This window comes from Acomys minous (assembly GCF_964271855.1).
Source record: "Acomys minous genome assembly, chromosome: 15".
NCBI classification, from domain to species: Eukaryota; Metazoa; Chordata; class Mammalia; order Rodentia; family Muridae; genus Acomys; species Acomys minous.
In genome coordinates, this window is record NC_140497.1 from 61,189,205 (window position 1) to 61,216,490 (window position 27,286).

At 46.4% G+C, this 27,286-nt stretch overlaps 1 protein-coding gene across 4 annotated transcripts; it reads right to left on the reverse strand.

The window, feature by feature from the left end:
- HOPX (HOP homeobox) lies at window positions 1-24,371 on the reverse strand. Of its 4 annotated transcripts, none has more exons than XM_084760523.1 (3): window positions 24,011-24,371; window positions 7,359-7,515; window positions 1-811 (listed from the first exon to the last, which is right to left on the reverse strand). In XM_084760523.1, exons 2-3 carry the CDS (start codon window positions 7,500-7,502, stop codon window positions 734-736), a joined length of 222 nt encoding a protein of 73 aa, XP_084616649.1. In that variant the 5' UTR covers window positions 7,503-7,515; window positions 24,011-24,371; the 3' UTR covers window positions 1-733. The 4 variants fall into 4 exon arrangements, with proteins under 4 accessions (XP_084616649.1, XP_084616652.1, XP_084616651.1 ...); XM_084760526.1 differs by lacking the exon at window positions 24,011-24,371 and adding an exon at window positions 23,745-23,934; XM_084760525.1 differs by lacking the exon at window positions 24,011-24,371 and adding an exon at window positions 7,692-7,846.
- Window positions 24,372-27,286: the final 2,915 nt, after the last annotated feature.

Sequence of the window (27,286 nt, forward strand, 5' to 3'; positions counted from 1 at the left end):
TGAATTTTCAACAATTGGTTTGTTTTTTATTAGAATATCATTTTTGAGACAAAAAGCAGTTCGTTTCATTCAGCAAAATAAAATTTAACAAATTCATTTAAATAAAGTAAATTCCAGAGTCTGTCATTTTCATTTTCTTAGCTACTTGCTTTTCTGTGCCCTTTGGAGTATGGAGCTGCTAGCCTAGGGTTCTTTCCAAGGTCATACAACCATAAGAGAAGGAACTCTTACAGGTAAAATTTGAATGACTCAAATTCGCCCGTGTTCTCATTTAGCCACCAGTGTATTAAATAAAACAGAAGAAAAAGCACACAGGGAAGTGGACTCGGGAGGTGGTTTCCCCTGCCTGTTCTGTTATCTTTTCAGTAGAAGCTTGGCATGCATTGTGCCCTGCTACCAGAAGATGATGGTCAAAAGCAAACAAAAGAAGTTTTCCCACATCATCATCTTTCATTAAAATCCCAAGAGAACTGCAAGCCACGCCCCTTCCCCAGTCAAGCTTTACACAGAACTGCATTTAGCATCCTGTTATTTTTGTTTTTTTAGTTATATACATTAAACACACACACACACACACACACACACACACACACACACACACACACTGTGTTAAATAGCAGGGCGCAAACAATGGGGCATTCAACACTGCAGTGAAACATCCAAGCAGCCTGGTTACGCTGAGGCAAGGAGGGACAGGTGGAGTTCACGGAGCACGCGGCAGGTGCCCAGCTGCCTAGTCCGTGACAGATCTGCATTCCGAGGGCAAGCCTTCTGCCTGCCGCCACTGAGCCAGGCGCTGCTTAAACCATTTCTGAAAGAGAGAAATGTGAAGCATTTTCTGTCACATACTGAAAAAGTCAAAATGTCTATATCACTCCTCAGGGTACCCTGTGGGGCCCAACTGGGAAGCAAAGGATGTGAGGATGGTTCTGTCACCATGACACCAAACTTCCTTGCCTCAGGAACTCTGCACACGCCAAAGTCTTCATCTGTCTCTCCCTCCCTCTTCCCCGCCCCCACCGTCATATCTCATCCTAATCACCCTAAGCAGGACCACTCTATTCTTTTCTGTGCTGGTATTTTGCTAACATCATAGGACTTCCACCATCTATGGTTACTTTAATTGCTTGCATACACACTCTTCTAGAACGTAAGATCCATGAACGCACAGGCTGTCTTCATCTTCTCGTAGTTGTATCTTAACCTCTTAACACAAAGTCTCAAGATGTAACCGATTAGTCAAGGTTTATGGGGTAAATAAAAGGAACTGAAATAGCTCCTTGATGCCCCTGAAGATTTCTAGTCTCTGGGTTTGATAGTTCATGATGGGTCGTGATGTCAGCATGGGCTTTGTTCATCAGTACCATCCTGGTAAATTTTTGTTCAGTAAACGGCTGGTAGCTAAGCACTAGGCAACTTTGGACCAGTGCTCCTTAAGAATCCATGTTAAGCAGAGAGAGAGAGAAGTGCAGTGGGTTGACCCATGACTCAGAATTGTCCGGCTCAGGGTCACCTGAATATGTACCCCTTACCGATGTCAACATCAATTTTGGGGAGGTCTCAATCAGATGCTTCTAGAATGGTACTAAGGGAGGCCTAAGACATTTCTGTAAGCTGTAAAGTGGTGTGGCACACACTCAACCAATCAATCGGCTACCTAACAATGTTGCTTTGGATTGAGAGCCCCGAGGGTGATGGGATTAGGAGAACTGTGCCAGGGAATAAGACTAGAGCTGAACCAGGAGGTCAGCTGGAAACTGGGATTTAAAGAAACCAACTTGGAAGAGGCCCTGTTGAGGAAACAGAAGTAGCCGGCTCCTCTCCTCCAGGAAGAGCTGATGAGACCTTGAGCCTGGCATCCCAGGGGTCACAGAGTACATCAATAACGGTCAGATTACATAGTTCTGGTCTAGTTGGTCAAGTTGCTAGGGGAGGTGACAGTGCAGGCACAGCTAATAGTCACCTCTACTGTCATCAACTAGCTGCAAGAAGCTCCCTAAGAATAGTGCCAGTCACTCAGCTCATCTGTAAGGTAAGCTTTGGCAGCCTTTAGCATCCTTTGTGAGCTTCCTAAGGTTTACCTAGTCTAGGGGTAAGGACGTGGAAGGGCAGGAAGGATGTAGAGGCAACGGTACTGTAATACAGCAGCACTGGGGGTGCCCTGACAGAGGTGGTCTGGTGGGAAACGGCTGTTCAGCATTCCTTTCAGCCCCACGATAAGTAGGCTGGGCCTTACTGGAGAAGAGCTGGTCTCTCCTGAGAGCTAAGGAGCCAGAGGAGAGTTGAGTGTAAGCCCAAGAAAAGAATGTGAACCACAGCCCAGCATGGTGGCGCAAGCCTTTAATCCCAGCACTCGGGAGGCAGAGGCAGGCGGATCTCTGTGAGTTCAAAACCAGCCTGGTCTACAAAGCGAATCCAGGACAGCCAGGGCTACAGAAAGAAACACTGTCTCAAAAGGAGAGGGAGGAGGAGGAAGAGGAGAAGGAGGAGGGGGAGGAGGAGGAGGGGAGAGGGAGGAGAGGGAGAAGGAGGAAGAGGAGGAGGAGAAGAAGAAGAAGGAAAAGAACCACCACCGCAGGACAGAAGAGTCTCTAAAAAGTGAGTGCTGGGCCAGACTGTCACTCAGGAAATTGCTTGAGGCTCCGGGACTAAGAAAGGCTGCCAGCAACACTTAGTGGGTCGAGCATGGACTGTGTCAGGATTCACTCTAGCCACCTGCAGAGTTTACCTACTGAGGCTCAGCCTGACCCCAGCACCAGGAGCAGTTGTCTCTCCTCCCTTATCAGGGGCGGCAGCCCAGAAAAGCAACAGGAAGCCAAGGGGTCCGAGCATCAGAGGAAAGCATTCTCTTCGGGACTTGCAACCTAGAGCCCTCATTTCACTCTTGGGAATCACCATTCTTTTTTCCCGTTTCTTACCCTGTTATTGCTTTTGAAACAGGCCCATGTAGCACAAGCTAGCCTTGACCTCATTATGCATCTTGGAGACCTTGAACCTTTGGGCTTCCTGCTTCTATATCCCAAACACTGGGGCTACAGGGGTTCATGGTGCCTGGTTTATCTGAACCTGGAACCCATGGCTTGTGCATGCTAGGCAAGCACCCTACTGAATGGGCCCCATCCCCATGGGCATCACTAACGTCAAGAAGAGGGTGCTCACATGACGGGATTGTGAAGAGTGGGCACATTTTCTTCTTTTAATCTGTGTTTGTGTGTGTTCAGTCAAGCCTGGGTCTGGTTAGAGAGCAGCATGCGTCAGCTTCATTAATGAGCTAACCGTGGGGGTTTTTCAAAGCTGCAAGTGCTGATTAAATAGCATTTCCAGAGACTAGAGCTTGAATAAGCAGCAGCATTTTAAAGACTAATTAAAACAGGAGAGAGAGAGAAAAAAAAAACCTCACTTTCTATCAGGACTCATTTAAGACAAAGTGGTTCAGCTGGCCTCATTCAAAAGCGCCACCCGCATCTTCGAGCACAGAACGCTGTCTGCCCTCAACATCATTACCCCAAATAGCTTTGACCTGGACCATATTTGGGAATTTGCAAGGTACACTCCAAACGCTTAACAAATGGAGGCCTGGTACTGAGGGATGGGTAGAGGTGCAAGAAAAGCTCGTTGCTTTCTGAAGGTATATTTCTTGTCAGTAGAGAGTATACATGGTAATTCAGTCCAGCAGCTGCTGCTAACGAAGCGCACTCTTGCTAGCTTCTTTCCCGTCTAGCCCTGGGTCTTGTAGCACTGACTCCTGTAAATCCTAATTTTCCACCTGGCTTTGTGTGTGTGTGTCTCTCTCCCCTTTGTTGCAGCCATCCCCTGGGAAAGATATCTACCCCCTGCTGCCCTCATTACCCCTCCTCACTAATGGACATTTCTTTACTCTGAGTGAACAGATGATAATTGGACCTTAGGGTTGGGAGGGGTTGGGGCCAAACATTGTTCTTGTCCTCCTTTCTAACAACTAGCATTTCATTCTCTTCAGAGGGAGGCCTCTAGAGGTCTTATCCCACCGATAAACATGCAGCAACTGAAAACACTGGATTCTGGGAACAAGTCCAGAACAGCAAAAAGAGATTTAAAAAAAAAAAAAAAACACTGGGAACTTCTTCAAGAAACACTGCCAACTACACTGTACGTAAGTGTGTGTGTGTGTGCCCCAGAGGGTGTGTATGAAGAGTATTGTATTATCATCGCAGCCTCTCAGGGTGAAAACCAAGGAGTGTTCCTAGCCCCCTTCACATGGACTTTCAGACCATAAAAGACGCAGGGAATGGGATTCTGTGGGGTTTTCTTTAACTTAAATTTCACTTAACTTAAATACACACAGTACTAGTAATGAGGAAAAACTCCTTTGAGGACCCCAATTTAAGTGCAATTTAAGAAGGTCTCTGACTCAGAGGCTCTCTCACTGCCCACTGAGTTCCTGCAGGTACCTTCCCATAGCAGAGAATTTGGTTCGATAGTGAGGCTGCTACACGGAGGTCTGCAGTTGCACTTGTGACTCACAAACATGATGACTGGCTTTTCACACCATTTTCTGAGATGTGCCTCCCTCAAACCTTATTAGGATGTTGGTATTTTACCCATTTTGTGTAGAGTGAGGGGGAGAAAAGAAAAACAGGTCTATAAAAGTCCCTGGCCAGACTGCTTCTGCCTCTAGTCTTTGTCACCTTTGCCAAGTGTCAACAGTATGAATAGGCAACTCTCTCTCAAGTGTGCATCATGTGTATTTCTTTTTTTACTTATACAATACTTGTTTTAGGGAGGAATGTGATGCTGGGTGTTGTGATGCCTCAACAGCTAGCAGGCTGAGGCAGGAGGATTGTGAGTTCATGGCCAGCTTGGACTGACAAAGGAAATACTGTCTATATCACACTCTAAAAGGGGGCGAGGGACATGTCAGGGTAGATTCTGGCCTACGTGATGAATATCATTTTGGCTGGGAAAGGACCACACTAGTAAAGAAGAGAGGCTGGGCTGTGCTGACAGCGGATATCACACATGGCTGAGAACCAGCAACCAGAGTTCTATTAAGCAGCCTTAAAGATCCAATGAATGCAATTGTCTTATGTTTGCAATCTCATCACTGGACTCAGTATCTGCCAAAGGCATGTTTCCTTTAGTAGAAGACATCTTTCAAACTGTAAACATCAAAGAAGATTATGAATCACTTTCATATGTGCCAGTGCACATGAAGGTGGTGTGTGGAGCGGGAAGAGGACGGGGGATGGGCCCCAGGCCAACAAGAAATGACAGGGCAAGCAGAAGCCTGGGTCCTGAAACTCGCTATGCTCTGGGTTCTAGGTACTTCTCTGCAGGCCTAGACAGGAAGATAAGAGGGTAAGCTGAGCTGCAGCAGGCCTCTGGAGGAAAAAGGTGTTGGCCCACGGCAGGAAGAGGAAGCCAGGCCCTCCCATGAGGCTGACTCACCCACACCCACTCTTGTCAGGCCCGCCGCACCATTTCTTCATTTGAGGATGGCAGAAGAGGCAAGACTGAAGAGCTACCCTGGGCAGACACCCCTGCCGCACAGATTTCTGCATTGGATGATCTCTAAAAGGCAAATGCCCTTTCTCCCAGCCCCCACTAGATTTCACTGACATTCTCTAATAGCAGGTAAGATTAGCAACCGATAAAAGGACCATTGCTTAATGCACGAGTAAACTGATCTTTCTGTCCTCCCTTCCCCTACCGCCCCCTACAGTTGTTTCTAACCTCTGTGCAGGAACAGCTAGAGGCTAGCATTGAGACCAGGATAGAGGCCCAGAGTTTACAACACGAAACCATACTGCTCTGGCTGGAGTTTGGGCCACTTAAACTTTCTATGCATCAGTTCCTTTGCTGTGCTTTCTCTCTTAAGACAGGGACAGAGTAAGTGGCGGTACACTCAGCCAGTGCCCGAAACAATACATGGCAAGTATCTATCACTCCAAAGGTCAGCATGGGGCTGGTGGCATAGCCCAGTGGTACAGCGTTGCTTAGCGTGGTCAAGACTCTCCCAGCTTTGATCTCCAGCACCACACATTCACACATGATGGTGAGTAACAGAGAAACAAGACTCTTCTATCTCACAGACTTGGAGGCTGAAAGAGGGTTAGATCCCTGGTTGGTACTGTGTCCTCGATATATATTTAGCCCAGTTCTTAAAACATGAGACATCTTTATGATCCTTAAATGTAGCGTGGGTTTTAAAATGCTAATACTCCCAACAGCTTGCCTTTTCATGTGTCGCAAGAAATAGGAGTTGGGTTACAATAGATCATCTTCTGTTGGGTTCTGATTCTGGTTAGATAGCCTTTCTGTTTGATCTGGGCCGGAGAGGATTATCTCGGAGTAAATTCTCCAAGTTACCCCGGTTTAGTAAGGATCATCTGGGACTTAGGGCTCAGGACCCCAGAGAGCAGTCATTACAAGCTTTTAAGCTTCAGCTGAGCAGGGTAAAGAGAGGACAAAGCCCCTTCCCCCTCCAGTCTATTAACTGGGAGGGATAAGAACATCCCAGGTTCAGAGTAGAGAGGTGCAAGGTGCTTTGAAAGAGGCAGGATCGGCTCCCAAATAGTTTATCATGAAGAACAAATCTCATCTTTCCGTGACCAAAGGGACCAAAGGGAAGTCAGAGTTTAGACCGGATTGGAGGGAAAGTTAGCCAACACTGCGCCAGGCGGTACTTCGATCTAAGCAATTTTCAGGATAATGGGATTTTACAAATAGACAATTATCATCGTGCTAGGGAGTCGTATGCTGCGGCCCTAGCGTCAGAGTGCTACCTTCTTGGAAAACTCCAGAGAAAGACTCTAAGCCTCAGAATCAGAGGATTAGTAAAAAAAACAACAACAAAAAACAAAACAAAACAAAAAAAAAACCAACAACAACAAAACCCGAACCAGAGGATAGCAAAGTGCCCGTTAGGTGCATCACCACGAAGTGGCGGGAAGAGTAGCTTAATGACCCTGGTAGGTCCAGTCCCCGGTCTCCGAACGTCCTCCCCACTCCGACCCCACCCCACCCCCGGCCGAATAGAAAGCTGATCGCTCCAAAGTCCCCGCAAACTGTGACACCCTGGATGTGAGTAAGCCTTCCTGAAGCTCTCCAACGCAGAGGGATGAGTTACTGAGCTGGGAAACCGAAAGGAGTGCGGACGAGATGCTCCCACCACCGAAGGAGAAAGCATGAACCCGGCTCCGGGAGGCAGAGGAAAGCCAGAAGGAGGGTGGCAGTGGGATGGAGTTGGGGTGGAGGCGGACTGGGCGCCCAGGGAATTGAGGAGTGATGCAGGGACTGGGGTCCATATGATGGAGGCCAGCAGGAGGCACGGGGACTCCACACCAGTCCCCGAGAATGCTCTAGGATTGGGGACTCACCTGCGTCTCCTCCTCCGTGAGGCCCGCCTCGGCTGCGATGAGGCACAGCGTGGTGGGGTCCGGGTGCTTGTTGACCTTGTTGAAGTTGTACTCCAGGATCTCCACCTGGTCCTCCGTGGGGCCACTCGCAGTCTCCGCCGACATGGTTCGGGTGCGTCTGCGAAGGAAGCAAAAGTCCCCCGTAAGCGAGTCCGCCTGTCCCCTCCCGCCCGCGCTGCGGGCTGCAGAGCTCGCGGGCGCCCTCCCTGGAACCGTCCCCAACCTGGCCTAGGACGGAAAAGAGGAAGAAGACACCTCGCGGCTGCCACTACGAAAGGACAGTAAAGGAAGCACCTAAAAAGCTGCCTCCGGTGATCTGGTGCTGCCCGGGGAACTGAGGACACACGAGGGGCTGGGCTCCTGGGCCGTGGGCACGCCTCCCGGGCCGCCGCCACACCCCTCCTCGGCTGCGGGCTAGCACGTGCGGGCCTCACTAGGGAGCACTGGACACTGCACACTTTCAGGGAAGAGATGCCCACGGCACAAATTGGGGAGTGGAGGCCACACTTCTTAAAAAAAAAAAAAAAAAAAGAGTTAACACTTTTTTCCTGATCACAAAATAACACGTACCGTAGAAAGTCTGAAGCACATTAAAATCACAGAGGTGAATTCAGATTGCCCACATAGTCACAAATAACACCTATAAAATTTTAGATGACACGTTAAGGCTCTTTCCAATGTACAGAGAGGGAAATGGAAGGACAGAGATAATCGGGTAAAACAGAGTGGAGGAGGCTGAGCCACGTGCATGCCGGGGGTGGGGGTGGGGTGGGGAGGTGGGGGGTTGGAGCTGTCGCTGAACCCCAGATTTGCTATCTATTGCCTGCCCTCCATCCCAAGAGGCCACCTTACTGTGTTCTCCTGTTTGGGAGTGATATCTTCCCAAACCTGCCCAATTAAGCAGGATCGAAATCAACTGTCATAGGAAACTAGGTCCACCTCCGGCTGCAAGGTCTCTTGCAGGTCTTCACTTTAAAGACAAAAGTTGCTCTGACCTTCCTGCGGTGTTCCCCGTCACACCTAAGCAGCTTCAGACTTGGGGCTAAGAAAACTAGCAGCCCCCTACGCCCCCCAGTTAAGACTGCGGAGGTAGAGAAAGTTGATCTTCGAGATTCTCTTGGCTGTAGATTCCTCACAGGCTTGCTGACGTAAGAGCCAAGCAGAAGTACGGGGAATCACCCTGGTTTGTTGCCTTAAGAAACAATTGCAAAAATCCCGAGCAGATTCCTGAGCAGGTTTGATGTGGGTTGGGCCTGGGGGTGAGCTACCTGGATAAGGCGCTCACTGCTCACAACCTTTTCACCTGTGACTTACACTTCCTACTTGCTAAGTACGTATCTTTACCTCTCCTCCAGTTGCCTTGAAGAGATTTACAACGCGACCAGAAGCTTTGCAACTACGTGAGACTGGGGCTCTAATCATTTGCCGAGTCACCGTCAAATCACTTTCAGGGAACTAGATGTTTCTTAAGTTAAAAACTGTACCAAGGATCCCTGTCTCTGTACCAAGGCAACAGGGGCCCACGAGGGCAGAAATACCTTTTCTGTTAGTACCCGTCCTCCCTTTTTATGACACACACTCTCTGGAGAAGTCATCACACTGGGTCAAAGGACCCAGGGCTTTGCCAGAACTTTATGGTGCAAATACTGAGCACTGGCTCCAGGCCGGGGCTCTGCTAGCCCCCTTTTGGCAAGCCAGGTTAGTGGGAGAGACTTAGGAGGGTTAACAGTGTGGATGCAGGAAGGGGCTTGTTGACATTTTTAAGGGGTGTGTTTCCAGTCAGATGTTAATCCCAGCCTAAGCTGCCCCACTGTCCAAACTGTCAACTTAAAGAATACAGCAGCGGTGATGGCTGCCTCTGGTTTTATTTCTTGCCCTGGAGAGGTTTCCGCCCAGCTCAATTGATAAAGCCATGCTGGTTCTTCCACCAGAACCTCGGGGCCTTGAAAAATATCACACTGCAGAACCTGACTCAGACATGCTTTCCTGTCTTTTTGTAACTACTGATATATAACTGATTGGCTGGTGATGCTGCTTTGTGGAATCAAGCGCGTTTTGTTTTATTAGATGTCTGTGGCTTTCTGTTACCAAACTGTGTGGGGTTATACAGGAGAGGTCCTGGTTGACTTTAAAGGACTCCTAGGCTGAGTCGGCAAAGACCATCAGCCTTGGTTAGCTGCTAAGGAGATTGTGGGAGGGCCCTTCGACAGCACCTAGCTCCCCAAGGGACACTAAGCAAGTGCACTTGGCTTCTAGCTACAGGGATGAAACCATTAGATTTGTTTGTTGCCGCTGTGCAGAGCTCAGGCTCTATTATTTCAACCCTCCCTGGTTGGCAAACATTTGCTGTTAGCCTTGTTTCTTTCTCTCTCTCTTACTGTATAAATCAAACTGCCCTGGTAATGTTGACCTTGTAAAGGTTCTCACCTGTTTCCAGTCAGGAAATAAGGAAACTGTTGAGAAGTTTCTCTGAAGATAGTCTAAACAATTTCAGATACAAAAAAAACCTAAGAACTATTTTGAAGCCATTTAAACTTGAATCTTGACCCCAACTTTTACTGCTGCGGTTGTTCACATCTTATGAAACACTTTGAAGAGTAGTCTGTCCTGTCACTGTATTTTTCTTTTGTGGTTGGGGAAGCCACATTGCACAAGCCTTTTTGAGAGGTTAAATGAAAACAGCTGGCTTTTTTCCCCCTATATCAGTGGTTCAAACGGCTTTATAGCCCATGGTCCTTTGCTTTGAGTCTATCTACCTGTATTAACTAGCTCACTCAAAGTGCTACAAATTCGTAAGCATTGGCTACCTTATTAAACACCCTCTTCCTCTCCTAGAACCATGACTTCTCTGTAATGCTACTAATACCCAATCAAGAGAGAAAGAAATTCCCCCCATCAACCTACTCCAGTGGTAGATTCTTTTTCTTTTTCTTTCTTTCTTTTTTTTCCTTCCTAAAGCAGGGTCTCAGGCTTGCTACATAGTCGCTAATGATTTTGATTTTCTGAGCCTCCTGCCTCCACCTTGCACTATGTCTAGGCCTACTCCGCACCTGCACCTCTGGAATGAGACATGGAGAGGAGTGTTTCAACTATTGTCATATCTTGCAATTTAATTACTGAAATTAACTGTAAGCGGTTAGAAATTCCTGTGATGTAGCTACCTGTTCTTGGCTATGTGTCATCTCAACATTTAAGTAGATGGTAAGCTGAGATGAATTTAGGGAAGTAAGTTAGAAAGATCAGTTTTAATTTTTAAGAATAATTTTATTTCTTCGGCAGTGCCAGGAGTTGCAGACACACTCTCATGCCCACCTTCTGAAGCCCCATGAAGGGAGTTCTTTAGAGCGATTATGAGGTCTGGACCTCCTGGCTTACATGATGTGCAACTGTTTCTCTTTACAGGGTAAAAGCAACATCTTCTCCCAAAGTTCTCCAGGAAAACTCCCCTTTGAGTTGCAACAATGTCCCACCTCTCTGCCGCCTCACCACCACGTGCACTGTCAACCTTAATTTTTGCCAGAAGCTGTGAGCTCTTGTCTATCTAAACCTCTTTGACCTATTTTCATCCCCAGCTTGTGTGACCTCGTAGGTTTAAAGGCCCATCTGATTACTACTTACTGTGTAAAAGTATTTCCTGTTTCAGCCCGGAATGGGATTTGAAGTATTTTCTTTTTTTAGGGTTTAGACTTTGTCTCCAAGCTAGCTGAGTTGCTTTCACTGGTGACCAGAAGAATGATGAAAAATGGCTGGAAAGCTAGTTACGAGGGAACTCTTCCCTGTAGCATATATGACTAAAAGTAAGACTTCCAGAGCTCTTGGAAGTCAGGACTTGACTTTGCACTTACAAAATGAGTTAGTAAATTACCACATGCAATGAGCAAATATCAGGCCCTAGATGGACACTAAGGGACAGGTGGGAAGGGGAAGGACAGAAAGTGGGGAGAGACTATTAGACTGGACTGCAGGATGGTCATCATGTGCTGAGCCCTGGTTTTTCTGTCATTTTAGTTTTACTCAAAACCCCCTTTCTGAAACCATAGTGGGATTGGTTTTGTTTTGCAGTCAAGAAACTGTAACTTGTCTAATTGGCTTGTCTGCAGGGTCAGGGGAGTGGGGGGCGGGGGGCTGAAAACTTTGCCTTTTATTTAGCTAGATGGAGAAACGTCAGTTTATCATTTTGTGAGCATCAAGGTTAATGTATGCCCCCATATTACGCTGTATGGATGTCACAAATTCCAGGCTAGCACTGAATCATGCATCTGCCTCTTTGGCTGTAACATAGTCCTCCGCCACCTTTAGTGAAGAATTGGTGTCCTAAGGACTGAAGATGCTTGCCAACATGGCTTGGGCCATTGCTGACTTTCTGTGGTGGCCCCAGCCTCACTCCCTTGGCCTCTGGGTGACACTCATGCAGACTTCTCTTTTTAAAACCCTTGTGTTTCCTTGACATTAATCAACAGAGGCAACCGAATGCACCCCTTTAGAGCTTCATACTGGCACCATTTGACAGATGGAGAAGTTGAAGTTCAGGTCACTTGGGGATCTTGTCCAAGTATACCCTGTAAGATTGGAGATCTTCACTCTTGACCAGTGCAACAGCTACAACACAGGCAGAACCGCTAACTCACACTGACAGGCACGCATGCACACTATTCTAGAACATGCTTTCTATGACTCAAGACTGAGAGACTGAAATGCCTCCTTCGTCTGAATCCATGCTATTCTAGATGGTTGCTGGTGACCACACCAAGAGCCTCGTCCCTGCAAGGTATACCACACAGAGGTGACAGCGTGCTGGGGATCTGATATTTTGGACTTGCCACAGAGTTGGCCGTCTGTCATTGGGTAACCCAGGTCTTAAAAATATAAGTGCTGCCTTTTTCTTTCTTAGTTCTGCATTTTCCGAGCTTTCATAAAGGCCCTGTGCTCTTCCTGATTCAGCTTGCTGCTTCCCAATATTTCTTAATTTATGTTTCCTTTCTTCTTGCCTTAGAAATCCTGCTGCTCTAAGAAATATAGCAGAATTGAGAACAAAATAGGAAGATGACTCTGTTGGGAAAGTGTCTGCTGCCAAGTGTGAGGACTTGAGTTCAAATCCCCAGAATCCATATAAAAAGCCAGATGTTGTGGTACATACTTGTAATCCTGGCAATGGCAAGATGGGGGGGGGGACGGTGTGGAAACAGGCAGAACCCTATAGGCTTGCTCTCCCGCTAGTCTACTCTACTTGCTGAAGTTCTAGGCCTGTGAGTACACCATCTCAAAGACAAGACAGGAATTACCCAAAGAATATAACTTGAGATTGTCCTCTGACCCCCACATGTGTGTATGAGGGCACACATACTTGTACTCACACATGAACATGCACATACACATCTGTGCAGATGTACACACACACACACACACACACACACACACACACACACACACACTGGAGTTAATATAGTAAAAAAAATTAAATACTTTGAAATCTCAAGTTCTAAGCACTGGAAAGCTCGCCTTGCTCACCCCTATAAAGAGGAGATACAGCGTTACACACCTCACCCGACTCAGTGTTGGGCTAACCTCCCGTGCTGTGTTCGAAGGCATTGCGCACAACTCTGAAGTGCTTCTTGCGTGGTATGCCACCACTCTCTAACTGGATGGAAACTAAGGGTTCAGCAAGCTATCCATCTCCTGCTCGGACACCTGGAGAGAGCTGTTTCTACGGTTCACTTTCTCTGGGTTACAGTCTGTCTTCTTCAGTCTTTCTGGAATGGTAAAGTCCAGTGGTGGAAATGAGAGCCCTTCCTTCAAAAATCAAAAGTTGTGGGTGCAGCTTCATTGTGAGGAGATGTTGATGGAAGATCTGGACACTGTCAAGTCAGATGCTGTGGGTGCAGCTTCATTGTGAGGAGATGTTGATGGAAGATCTGGACACTGTCAAGTGGGGTGAGGACCCCTCACCTTCTGTTGGTTACACGTTGGTTTGTCTTTTGGTGTTGATACTTTTACTTTTAAAAAAAAACTTCAGCTCATTTCTCCCCACTGTTCCCTTGCTTTCTTTTTCTTCCCTTTTATTAATGAGGCTGTATGCATAGGATGGAAGAAGGGTGGGGGTGGGGGGCCAGATAAAAATAGGGGGGCCTATTGACCTAAGTTCTATCCCCAGGCTCCATTTCTTACCCCAAAGGCTGATGCATTGACATGCATCTGTAATTCCAATAGTTCTATGGCAAGATGTTAAATGGGGACGGAGCATCACTTGGATACTTCAAATCGCAAGTCTCTTAAGTGACAGAGTGGAGCCTTGAACCCAGAAAGCCTGGCTTCTCCATCCACACTAACCTCTGTTTGTTTTTGTTTTTGTTTTCCGAGACAGGGTTTCTCCGAGTAGCCTTGGCTGTCCTGGACTCACTTTGTAGACCAGGCTAGCCTGGAACTCACAGCGGTCAGCCTGCCTCTGCCTCCCAAGTGCTGGGATTAAAGGCGTGCGTCACCACGCCCAGCCACAATCCACAGTAATCTTAACTACCACACCACATGCGCACAGTGCCGAGCAGCCGAGTGAACAGATGACCCTTGTTGGGTGGTTGTGTAGAAGGCAAAGCAGGACTGAGTGAGGCTGCAGGACCTGAAGGGAGGCAACGCCCCATCTGCCTGTGGCATGTTTCTTAACTTTGGCAACCAGACACAGCTTTGACCCAGCCCAGTGATGGGCAGGGAAAATCGGCTCACACCACCAGCTAGGTTGGCTCTTCTACCTCACGTGCTCCTCTCTCATTGGTGCAGACATGGCTGAAAGATGCCACTGGTGAAGAACATGGCGTACAAATGGGAACAAGTTGCTGCAGTCAACAGAACAGAGTGCACCACACCGCTTGCCTTTGATGAGAGCGGCTCGGCTTTGTTGCTGCCACTTCATCCCTAGGTCGTACATTCTTATCGAATCGATAGAGGAAGTTTCTGACGTTTATGTTGCAATGGTTTAGATTTTTCTTCATCCTCTCCAGGAAACAGGAAGATGTTATGAAAAGCTGCCGGAGCGGTGGGTGTCTGGGAATGACTTCCAGCCGTGAGCCCGTCGTTAGCTGACCCTTAACATACAGTTCTTCTCACAGACACCGAGTTCTTTCCATCGAGAGCCTGCTGCCTGCCTAGCTGTTTCCATCTTGTATGTGAAGCACCGAAGGATAGTGAAAAATCACAATAAAGCTTTAGGCTCCTCTGAGAGTGCTGTGAAACATGTGGTGAGTTCAGCCAATCTTTTTGGAACTAAATAGGCGACAGAGAGAGAGAGAGAGAGAGAGAGAGAGAGAGGGAGATCTGCACATGTAAGCAGTCTGCCTTTTACAACGATGTTCATGAACTCAGAAAAGCTTTCTCGGGAAGGAATATGAGCTGAGGGTAGACTCCCAGGCTGACTCACAACAGGGGGCAGAGCTTTAAAAAAAAAAAAGCACTGTATGGTTGCAACTATCAAAGAAAATTAGCCTGTTGATCTGCTCCCCTGTGACGCCATTCACTTATTTGGAAAAGCAAATGCTTTTCTAAAAAGTCCATTTTAATTAAAAGCTGGCTTGGGAAATGAGGTTTTGGTAGAGATATTGATGGGACTTGCAAGACACTTTTGAAGATTTGGGGGTTTATAGCACAATTGTGATGAGACCAGTAGCTAGACTTGGCCCCCGGAACGTTGCCCGGTGTTTTGTGGATTCTGATTGGAATTTGTTTTCGCTTCAAGAAGTATCCCTTCCTTCCTCCTGACAGAAAAATAACCATTAAGGCTGTGCTGCGTCATGAATGGGATAAAGAGGGACAGAGGAGGAAGAGCGTGGATACAGGCTGCCTGAGACGTGGCTAATTATGCTATTAGTAGTAGGTGCTAATGAAAAGGCCAGGACTCTTTGTATTTTCCTCTCCTTCTCATCCTATCCAAGACATCCAAGAGACGGGCACAAGTTACAGCTCTGTGTCACTTTCTTTTAGCAAGCCCCCAAGTGGCACTATCAGATAAGGGCAAGCTAGCCTCAGTGAGGGTTCATGGCAACTCGAGAAAAGCAGACACCAGGGCTTTTGATTCTGTAGCACTCATTACAGAGAGAGGCATCTGGATCGGAGAGATTGTAGAAGACACATTTCAATCCTTCTCACCGAGTGAAAAGAGTAACTAGTAAGGAATGGTGGGCAGGACACTGGCAGGGAGCCAGAGATCAGTTCCATGTCAAACTCCACTGCCCACCTCCCCACACCCCAGGTCCTCATAGGACCTTGGGCTACGTCCTTTAACTTATTTGAAACTTGGATCTCTTCACAGTACAGTGGGTCCGAAAACTCTGCTCCTTGTCTGTCCGCTCCAGCTGTGGCCAGTGATGATGATTCTTGTGAGACAGTTCGGAAGAGTGGAAGATGGCACACATTTCCACAGGACTATAATTATGTCTTCATCCACAAAAGGAAGGTTTGGGGCCAGGGGCTTCTGAGATGCTCTCTCTTCTGGGTTCCTGGTGATCTGCGTGGTATAGATTGCCAACGACCACAGTCTTTCTTAATGTTAGTTTACTATTGGAGCCACTGATGGGAGCAAGAGACCCAGTCTGAGGCCTACAGAGGCCTTGACTGGATGACTACACTGCACCAAACTCCTTTTCCAAAGAACTGCTGCATGGCCCATGAAACACTCTAACACCAGGTATCTTTTTTTAATATTCAGCCTGTGAAATTAAGGCAGCCATATAATTTGTCACCTAAGCTAGAACACTTATGTGTAAAAGGGATATTCTTAATAAGCACACCTCTACAATAGGGCACAGTGAACACATCCCAAGCCAACTAGGGCATCTGGTCCCCTTAGTAGCTATTGGATGTGTCCTTTAGGTATGGGGCCAGAGCGCCTATGGAGCTGTGTTTTTTTTTTTTGGATTAGCAAGATACAGGAAGCGTAAGACTGAAGATCTGCAGTTAAAGGTAAGTTGATGTTCCATGGCTGCTTCACATTTCCTGAGCGTTTGCTTCTTTTGGAGTTGACAGATATTTGTGCGGGAGGAAGAGGAAAGCTGGCTCGGGGTCTCTGCTTGCTGTGGGACTGAAAGCACTGTGTGCTAACACTTAGTAAATACAAATATCCATTACATCAAAGAGAGTTAGTCCTGCCTCCAAATATAAACAAAGGGCCCCAAAACATTTCATCCTGGAGGATCATACAGGCATCCTCAGGGAATTTCAGACCAGAGAATAAAAGAAGGGTGCTATCTGTAAAATATGCAAAATGATCAAATCTCATCTTTACAAATATTTGATATTTAACTCAACAGTTAGAGATTTTCATGAAACAAAATTCTCATATTTCCTAAAGAGAACCATTAAAGAAAAAAAAAATTGGTATGACCAAGTTTGGAAACAAATAAACAAATCAACTTTCTGTAGTTTGTAATGAAAAAAAAAATTGTCCCAAATACAACGAAATGTAAGCTAATGAATTTCTTTATATGTTTTCAAGTATGTTACTGAATTTGGTTGCTCATTTAATTCTCAAATTAAATTTGTTTATAAAATTATTAATTATCTTCATTAGATCAACAGCTTGCAATGTATTTGTCACATGAAAGTATAAAGACGACCAAACCGTAAAAGTGGTTGACAGAAATCATTTAGTAATTAAGAGATATAATAAAGGTAAGTTACACATGGACTATGGAGAATGAAATCGATAAGCCTGCCTTGTGTGCTGAAGCCATTTGGTCACTTTCAATTATTAAAAATTAGAGTGTCTTTCAGAAAACATTCTGTCTCATTGCTTGACGCTGGAAGTTGTTCTGCAATTTGTAATTCTGGGGGCATGTTGCCGTGATTTATTGGCTTATTCTGAGAATCTATGCTGGTTCCACGGTATTCTCACTCAAGCCAAAATTACATGGTAAGAATTAGTAGCTCGGGGCCCATGGTCTTGCAGATGGGAGGATAAGGGCTCAGCCCGCACTCCCTTAGGTCATTGCACTCTGCCTAAAGAGAGCAAGGATGCTTCTCCAGATAGTTTGTCCATTTTGAAAAGTCCAGGGAGGACTCTTTGGCAAATGGAGTTACGCCCTTGCCCAAGCACACTTTAATTATTACTTTATACGATCCAACTACTATCCTTATCTTATGACCATGGTTAGGCAACAAAAAAAGCAGCACACCACTAGCACCTTGTACAATGCTGAATTATGCCGAAGTCCACCTACCCAAGCTGCCTGTTGCCAGGATACTCAATTATATGGGTCTTACTTTGCCCCGCCCCCACCCCCCCACCCCCCGCACAATCGAGTTGTTTTTATGAACAGGTGTTCAGCCAGTTATATATAGTCTATATATAGAGGATATAAAACTAATTTGGTCTAGTCATTGACATCACAAAGGAACCTAAGAGGGCAGATACACTAGAAAGTTCTGCTTGGGTCAGAAGAGCATTTCTCTAGCCTTCGGACATGTAGCAGAAAGATGCTGGCTGGTGCTCCAAGAGGTCTTTAAGCTCTGTGATTTAATCTCCATTTGACTTTGGACAGCTCACACTTGGTGTGACCCTCCATAACTGGTTCTGCCATTGCTGTCACCCTACCTCAGCTATCCCATGACATTTTTGCAGGATTCAACGAGATATCTATGAACTACAAACTGTGAACACTATATAAAGGGGTTTGTGTGCATTGAGTCAATGAGGTTTTATTTTGGTTTGTGTGTATAGATGTTTTGCCTGAATGTCTCTCTGTACACCATGTGTGGACCTGGGGCCCAAAGAGGCCCCCCCAAAAGATTCAGATCTTCTGGAACTGGAGTTACAGACACTTGTGAGCCACCATGTGGGTCCTGGTGGGAATTGAACCTGTGTCCTTTGGAAGAGCAGCCAGTGACCTTAACCGCTAAGCCACCTCTCCAGCCAGTAGTTAATGAATGTTAATATAAGGCCAAATAGAATGAACAAATGAATAAACACATAACAACTGGAAGACTACTGGTGGTCAGTCTATTTCCTAGAACTTACCTATGTATCTGTTTTGCATATCCGGGGATACTTCATGGCATGCAATGTTCACTGCACAGTGGCCCACAACCATCCCTGACCTTGGACTTTTTCCTTGAAGGCCAAAGTGAGTAGCTAGCTGCTGGACCCCGTGCCTCCCAGCAGAAATGAAGTTTAGTCTTCTCTTAGCCAGCAGGTCCTCTTGCAGCTTCTTAACAGCTCTGGCCCTGAGGCTGTCCAATCATCAGTAAGCTCTTTTGAATCTGAACTCTGAACACAATTGAGTGAGCAAGTGACAGGGAGCCTCTTGGCCCCTCCACTCCTGCTTTGTAAGTTCCAGCATCCTCAAGCTACCCTCCTCCCTTCGCAAAGGATGAAGAGTGAGAGAAATGCTTAATGGACTGATAGGCGCTCCCAGCATCCCTTATTTTTTTTATATAACAGACTTCATTCCCAGCAGCTGGTACGCTAGGAAGTTGGACAGTGTGGAGGGGCCGTTTATGTAAATCTCCTTAGGGAGAAGCCACACAGGCAGGAAATGGAAACACATCAACAAAGTCTACACTATGTAAGCAGATCTGTGATGAGCTTAAGAATTCCAGGAAATTTCCATCCAGGTCCATCTAGATCTGTCTAGATCCAGTGGCCAGAGTAACTATCATCAGTTTCCTGCTTAGCGTTCTTAGATTAGAACCGACTTGGAGTTTTTTGTTTGTTTCCACCATATGAGGACAGGCCAGCTCACGTGTAAACAAACTGGCAGGGTTTTCATGTTTGGTCACATTTTACAAAAACTGCTGAAGTATCAGAAACATGGAAAACAGGTAAACCTAACATCTTTATTTTGGAAATCACTTCAATTGCAATAAGCTAGCAATTACCTGAAACAAACAAGAGTAACTCAACCTTGCGAGGAATAGCTCCTTAAGCCCCCTACACTTAGTCTGAATTTCTTTTTGTAAGGGTGATGTGAATAGCGGTTCTCTTTCTCTCAGTATAAGTATGGGGCTTCCTTCAGGGAACCTGAGTGCAGCAGATATAAGCTCAATGCTAAAAATCCCAGGGAAATTAACTTGCTCTCTTGAACTTGCATGGGTTTTATTCAAAGATGATCACATAATGTATTGCTCCAGCCAGGTGTTTTCAACAGGAAAGAGGCAGTTACTTATAATCCCCTTATAGGCCTTCAAGATGGCTCAGCAAGCAAGGGCATTTGCTGCCAAGCCTGACCATATGAGTTGGGTCCTCAGTATTCCTTACAGCAGGAGAGAACCAGCTCCAAGGTGTCTTCTTACCACACCACACACACACACACACACACACACACACACACACACACACACACACACACGCTGTGGAATGTGCACCCCCACCCCACAATAATATACATAAAAAAGAATACATTTTTAAAACCCAATTAAGGCTTTTAATCTTTGGGTCTGCCTTAAAATTGCATCTCAGCTAAGAAAACAGGTCCGCCATGCCTCTCTCTGAGCTCTGTGCCCAACTCTGCGGTCTGTGCTGGGGTCTGTGGGAGACTATTCAAGTCTTGCTGAGGATCAATGCAAGAACTTACTGGGCAACTGAAAGGCATGGGCAAACTTGCTCCTGCTTGGTCATATCTCACTCACTCCAAATTTCACACATGCCTGGGATTAACAACATTAGAACAGCAAACCTACAGCCCGGCACACTGGTGCCCTCCTGTACCCCTAGCACTCTGGGAGGCAGAGGCAGGCGGATCGCTGTGAGTTCAAGGCCAGCCTGGTCTACAAAGTGAGTCCAACACAGCCAAGGCTACCCAGAGAAACCCTACCTCAACAACAACAACAATAACAACAACAACAAAAACGAATGACAAACCTACACTGGGACTAACTGAAGTCCAAGGGCTGTGATCCAGGAGATTTTGCTATCTGAACTAGGAGGAATCTTTCATCTGCACAATGGGGCTTATCTGTCAAATCTGCTCCCCACTAGCGTGCCCTCGGCAAGCAGGCAAGAAGGTGGTCCTTCCACACTGGTTTTTAACCGATGGGCTGGTGCTCTGTGCATCCCACCAGGCCACATTTCTCCCCTCTGCTGCCCCATTCACTCAGCACTTTGGAAGACCCAGGAACTCATCGGTGTTTGAAAAAACTTAATCCAGGTTTACAGCACAGCCATTAAAAACAAGAGTCCAAGCGACCTTTGAAATAAGCTTTTCTACACAGAGCTTAGAAATATGGTGAAGAAGATGTGTTCAAAGAAACTCTTCAGAGGAAGAAACTCTGTCACTTCTACACAGGGGTTTTGCCAGCCATGTGAACCCATTGCTTGTCTAAAAGCTTTTTTTTTTTTCTTTCATGAACTCTAAATGGCAGGAAGCACTTTGGCTTCTACCTTGATGCTCACAGCCTAGTCTATTCTGAGAGGTTATTTTTCTGGGCTTCAGAGTAGAGTTTATCTTCACCTCTGTCCCTGGTCCTCCTTGAACAGAACTATCTAATTCAGAAAAGGCAATTTAGCAACACAGTCTTAGACAGTACCTCTAAGGTGAGACTGAAAACCTATAATCTTTGTATTCTTTTTTTTTAATGTATTTTTAAAGATTTTTTAAAAATTTATTATTATGTATACAATGTTCTGCCTGCATGTACACCTGCATGCCAGAAGAGGGCATCAGATCACATTATAGATGGTTGTGAGCTACCATGTGGTTGCTGGGAATTGAACTCAGGACCTCTCCACCTCTCCAGCCCAATCTTGATATTCTTTCTCTCAGTTGTTTGGAATTAATTCTGACGAGTAGGGATTATATATTTTTTACCTGAAAGTGATTTTCCTAATTGCTTGCTTTGAAATTAAAGTGATAATTATATTTATATAGCATTTCAAAGCTGGTGTTATGGCACAAGCCTATAATCTCAGGACTCAAGAGGTAGGGGCAGAGGATCATGAGTTCAAGGGCAGCCCCTGCTACTTATCAAAAGTGAGGCCAGCGGGGCTACTACACTAGACCCCAACTCAAACAAACAACAAAGCAACAACAGCAGCAAAAAAGAAAGAGAGAAAGAGAAAAACATTTCAAAGAACTCCCAGATAAGGTTATCTTGTTAGAAGCTATTTAATAACCCAGGGTTCATTAAGCAATTACGTCTATTAACATCAAACTTTGACTGGTTTGCCAAAGGTGGGTAAACAAATCTCTGAGGAGAGTGAGATGTCGGAACTAGCACAGATGGACACGATCTGAAACACAGGCAGTGAGTCAGGGCAGGCTGAGTGGGGCCCTGTGGCTCCATCACCACTCCCACACTAACACCTGCATCCACACAGGTGTGAGGAGGAAGGGAAAGACAGTAGGAATTGTACAAGTCAGGAAGACAAGTGTCACCCGCTCACGCTTTTGCCTGGGGCTGCCCTAACTCTATACTGATAGATAGAGCCTGCCTAGTGTCTCCTGGGGGGACCGCTAGAGGGGTGATGCAGGAGGATTGCTGTAAATTTGAAGCCAGCCTGGGTTTCAAAACTACCAAAAGGAAGGGAATATATCCATCAGCCCCAGATCCCATCTGTCTCTTGGTAACACCTCCCTACGCCCCCCAACACCCCCCAACACCCCCAATACCCCACCCCCACCCCCTGCAGGCCAAGCCTCTTCTCCCAGGCCACCTCTGACCTGCGTTATCCCACTAAAGATAAGTTCACATACAATCTATGCTTTTTGTTGTTGTTTTGTTTTGTTTTTTTGTTTTTCGAGACAGGATCTCTTTGTGTAGCCTTTGCTGCAGATCAGGCTGGCCTCGAACTCACAGCAATCTACCTGCCTCTGCCTCCCGAGTGCTAGGATTAAAGGCGTGTGCCACCACTCCCGGTCTAACCTATGTGGTCTTTAGCCACCCCTCTCATTACATACTTGTATCTTTCCTTGCTCCCAGGCCCCAAATCTTTGCTCATAGAACCCCCTTAATCACCACCAGCTTGACTGGAACAAGACCTTTACAAACATGGGACTCAGCTTCAGTTTGGTCATTAGCAGGTGGTGGGGGGGGGGGCGGTGCCTGCTGTGTTAAGCCCATCACTCCTGCCCTGCAGATCTGTTAGCTCCTTGATTAGTGGCTTTAAGCACCATAAAAACAAAAACAAAAACAAACAAAACAAAACAAGGCACAACTTTGATTTAGCACTCATGGTGCTTCAAGGTGTGTGATGGGAACTGAGTCCTCTTATTGGCTGTCTCGCGTGTGCACATGTGTGCACACACACGGACAGACAGTAATAAAGAAAAAGAGGTATCGACTTGTGAGTAAGGGTGGGAGGGATATGGGTGAGCTCAAGGGAGGGTAGCTAGGAGGGGTTAACTGGAGGGAAGAAAGGGGAAATGTGATAAAATTCTATCTCAAGTAAAAACATATTAAAAAATAAGAGAAATAAGACCTTAAAAATAAAGATGTATGTTGGCGTTAATCATAAGCCTAGTACCCAAGTGGATCTCTGTGAGTTTCCAGGTCAGCCTGGTCTACTCGAACAGTTCCAGGCCAACCAAAGCTACCTAATGGAACATGGTCCCCAAAAATGCTGCAGTGGGGATGATGGATGGGTTCATGGTGGATATTTGGGAAAGGTCCTGGAATCAAATCACACTCTAAAGCAGGGTCTTGCTCTGAAATTCTGCTAGCCTCAAACTCAGGGCAATTCTCCTGCCTCAGCCTACCAAGTGCTGAGACTATAGGCATATGCTTTCACCATAGGACTCCTGACCTAAACATAGGAACTACGTAATTGTCAGTTTCCCTCCTTAGTGCCCTACATGCATTTTCTCGGCAGGATGTTTAGTCCTCCAGGAGCTGTTTTCCCTCTTCCCTCCCATCTCCCCAGCCCATGTTTCCTCCAGTACCTGCCCCGGATTAGAAACGCTGTGCTGTGGGGAGCCGCATGGAACAGCTGGCATTTCTCCCCCTTTATCTAAAATATGTGATATGCTCTTGCTTCTATTTAATGATTCTTTCTCCTTGAATACTTGGACACCGCTTGAGCTCAAAAATCACAAAACTCTACTTTGTGAAAACACCAGAGTGCGGGCAGCGTTTCTTTTTTAATTCTAAACAGGATCGATGTTTCCATTATTGTAAATGCACAGAGAACAAGACATGGTAATATGTAGTCCTACAAGTTCGAAGTCCAGACACTACTTAATCCAGATATTCATTCCCCCTTACACCAAACACAAAATATATATCTAAAACACTATTACGTTTGACTGGTAGATACAAAGCTGAGATGGAGAACGGCAGCTATTGGTATTTAAATGATGAAATAATAAATAACAGTCACGCGGGTGATGCAAATGGAAACAAACAGACAAAACCAGTAAAACAATAACAAACCTCTATCTGCTTCTTCTCCGCTCCAAACTCATCACAATCTGGCACACACTTTGGAAAAGACCTGGTGCCCAGCCCTACTCTGACCCCACGCAAGGCGGGGCGCGAGGGGGGTAAGCATTTTCTCTTTTGTTTCCCCTTTCACCTCCACTGTTTTCCAGCAGAAAAGCAAAGATCAAAAAAAATTTTTTTTTCATTCTAGCATTTTGAGCTCATCTCTAGACAAGTTCATTCTTCGCACTCAAGGGCGACCTTAGAAAGCTACTTACGTGGAAGACTGGGCGCGCTCTGGGGCTGGGAAACAGCGGGAAGCTGGTGCCTGCCGGCTTATATAGCCTGCTGGCTGATGCGGGTGCTGATTGCACGTTTATTTACGCCTGGGAGTGCACGCTCAAGCAAGGACCTGAAAAACCTGCAGCGTGGGCAGGCGGGAACCACTGAAAGTCGTCGGACCTTACGTCTGTCCTGGTTATTCAGGTTTGCTGCTCAGGCGGTGACTTTTCAGAGTCTTGGGGAGCTTTTCATTCAGCCCTGTCCTCTTAGCCACCAAGATCGCGTGGAAGGTGCGGCTGAGGGAAGTGGAAGAGCAGCAGCAGGCCCCTGGCTCTTTCCTCAGCTTCCTTATTTGGACCAGGCTTGGGTTAGATGTTGCCGCCTCTCAAAGCTTTGGTCTGCCAGGCTGAATTCACAGCTCTGCGGGCGGTGAGCCAAACCCAAGCACCTGGACCGATGCCCAATTAAATGAAAAGCTGTTTTCTTTCAGACACAGAATGTACAAACAAGGAACAACGAAAGCAGGGGGCCAGGCCGGTATGAGACAATTTTAGGTTCCTTTCGAACACTTTTCATTTATTTATTTTTTTTCTGCATTTGCTGTTTGTTAATGAAATTCCGATCGGAGGGTTGAAAGATTCCCCCGCTGAAGCTCATCTTAAAAGACAGTGTGTGAGTGAGGTGGGTGTGAGTGTTCAAAGGCTCCTATAACCGGTGATGGAAATGCCTGAGCGTGGATGTGGGTGTGAGGACTCCACTGCTCCAAATTTACTTTTGTTTTATTGGCTAGATAGGCCGTCGGCAGTGGCAGGGCTTAACATGTGAGGTTGTGATTTGGAGGGGAGGAAGAAAGAGGCTCGGGGCTACTGAGATCATCTACGGGAGTATCTGTGTATGTAGCGCAAAGCACAGCCCTGTGTGCCTCACCTGCCTGGAGAAAGGAAAACCCACTTGATTCACCTGGGAACTGCAGTCACCTGAAAGAACAGCAGAGATTGCTAGACCAAGAGAGATGATGGCTATAGTACATGTGTAGGAGCCGGCAGAGACCCAGACAGCCTGGTTCCCAGAGGAATTCTGCTTCCTGTCTCTTGGTTACTTCGCTTCTAGCTCTTCCATGACCACATCTGGATTGTTGCCTCCCAGATTTCTTCAGCAAAAGGTCGCCGGTCTTGTTGATCTCCTGGCAGCCAGTGCTATAGTAATGGTCACGGTATCGCAATCTAGGCAGGGGAGTGGAGCTCTTGCCCAGCGTGCCTAAGGCTCCACGTTTGATGCCCAGCAGGGCAAGGGAGAAACAAAACAAGGCTTCCTGCTGGATGATGTCAGAAGGGCTGTGTGCCAGGCACACAGAAACCCCACAGAGTTTCCTCACCTGTCAAATCCTCAGGACAACACTGTGAATTAAGTTCTTTCATTGTTTACCCTGTAGACGAGGAAACTGGTAGCCAGAAATATTAAGGACTTTTTTTTTTTTCAGGGCCACAGCACGTGGCAGGGATGAAATCTGAATCCAGATCTGATGTCAGAGTCTAGGTTTCGATGTAGGAATGATTCAGGTGGAATCTTTTCACTTATTTTCATTCGACTGCTCATGTGCCTTCCATGATCACGGTGCCCTTGTCTGCTCTGCCAATTCTCGCAGCCTTAGCACCTAAGCGTTGTACCTGGCACATAGTAGGTAGGTCCTCAACAAATATGTGTTATTTGCTCCATTTCTAAATTCTTTTGGGAACCATGCAACTGGACAGATAAGGGGTTGGCAGGCATGCTTGTTTAGTTCCTGTGGAATATATTGGCACCAAGCTATTTCTCTTGATGTCACTGCACATCATGGAGGTGAGCCTAGACATGGGTGACAGCAAGAAGCGGTTTTTATGTCATTTAAGAATTCTAAGGGCATGTGGTTTCCGTGCTCAGTGATGCAGTGATACTCCCAGGAACCCTAGATTTCTTCTCTTTCACCTTGTGGTTCCCCAGTGCAATGGTGTCGTCTCCTGTCACAGTGGTAAGGTGGGTTACAGTAGCTCTGTGCATGGTGTCTGCCAGAGCCCATAGGCAGAGTTCCACTTGTGACACCTGTGTAGCTAGCTGGTATTTGATATTTTATAAATTCTTCTTTTTTCACCCTTTATCCCCAACCCCCACCCCTACCCCATCCACCAAGTTCACCCTCTATCACTAGACAGAAGAGAAAGAAGGAAAGAGGAGAAAGAGATTCCCTGGATCTCATTTCTTTCTTTTTTCTTTCTTTGAGCATGACTACTAACAAACTGCAATCCACTTCCCCAAATGACCAACAGCTCCTCACCCCCATCCTCTTGGAGCCCTCACATTTATGTACCCTCTGAAAATTTCCCAGAATTCCGAACATCGCACAACCACAGAAATTATCTGCAGCTGGCAAAACCACACTCCTGCTGGAGCACGAGGCAAATCATAGTCCGCTATTGCAGACAGTCCCGAGCAACCCCATATCTCACACCGTGGGATTAAAATGAAAACACCTTCTTATAATATTTCTGTGCTTTTTTGTTTGTTTGTTTGTTTGTTTTTGGGTTTGGATTTTTGAGACAGGGTTTCTCTGTGTTAGCCTTGGCTGTCCTGGACTCGCTTTGTAGACCAGGCTGGACTCGAACTCACAGCGATCCGCCTGCCTCTGCCTCTGGAGTGCTGGGATTAAAGGCGTGCACCAATATTTCTGTGGTTTTTTGTTTTGTTTTGGCAACAACCTGGTATTATATCTGACTTCCACTTAGTCATTCAGTGTTGTCAGGTTGTGCCCTTCTGTGTTTTTAAAGAAACCCAAATTCCAAAATTCTCACTACACGCCTGGGTCAAACGGCTACCACAGCAACTAACTCCATCATGTGGAGAGAGGCAAGCAGGCAAGCTGTGACTCATGTCCTATGTCCAAAAGAAGCATCCTGCTATCTAGGCATGCTGTTCTGAAAGCTTATCACAAGCAGGACTCACAATCAGGGCTAGCAGGGATTATGGATACCAACGATTCTGTCAACCTCAGAGATGGTTTAAGGGACAATCCAATCTCTGTTCCTGCTTGGGCACCAGATCAGGCCAAGGAGAACAGTGTTCTTTCTATCTGGGATTTATTTAATTTTTTTTCTAATGAGGAAAACTTTCGTTGCCTCCCAGCAACCTAAGACTATTTCAGCAGCTCCCAGACAAGAGAAGCTTCTGGCTGCAGAGGTCCATCACATGCATATTTGGGTCTGGGTTTTGTATGAACATTGCTCCCCAGAGACCCGCAC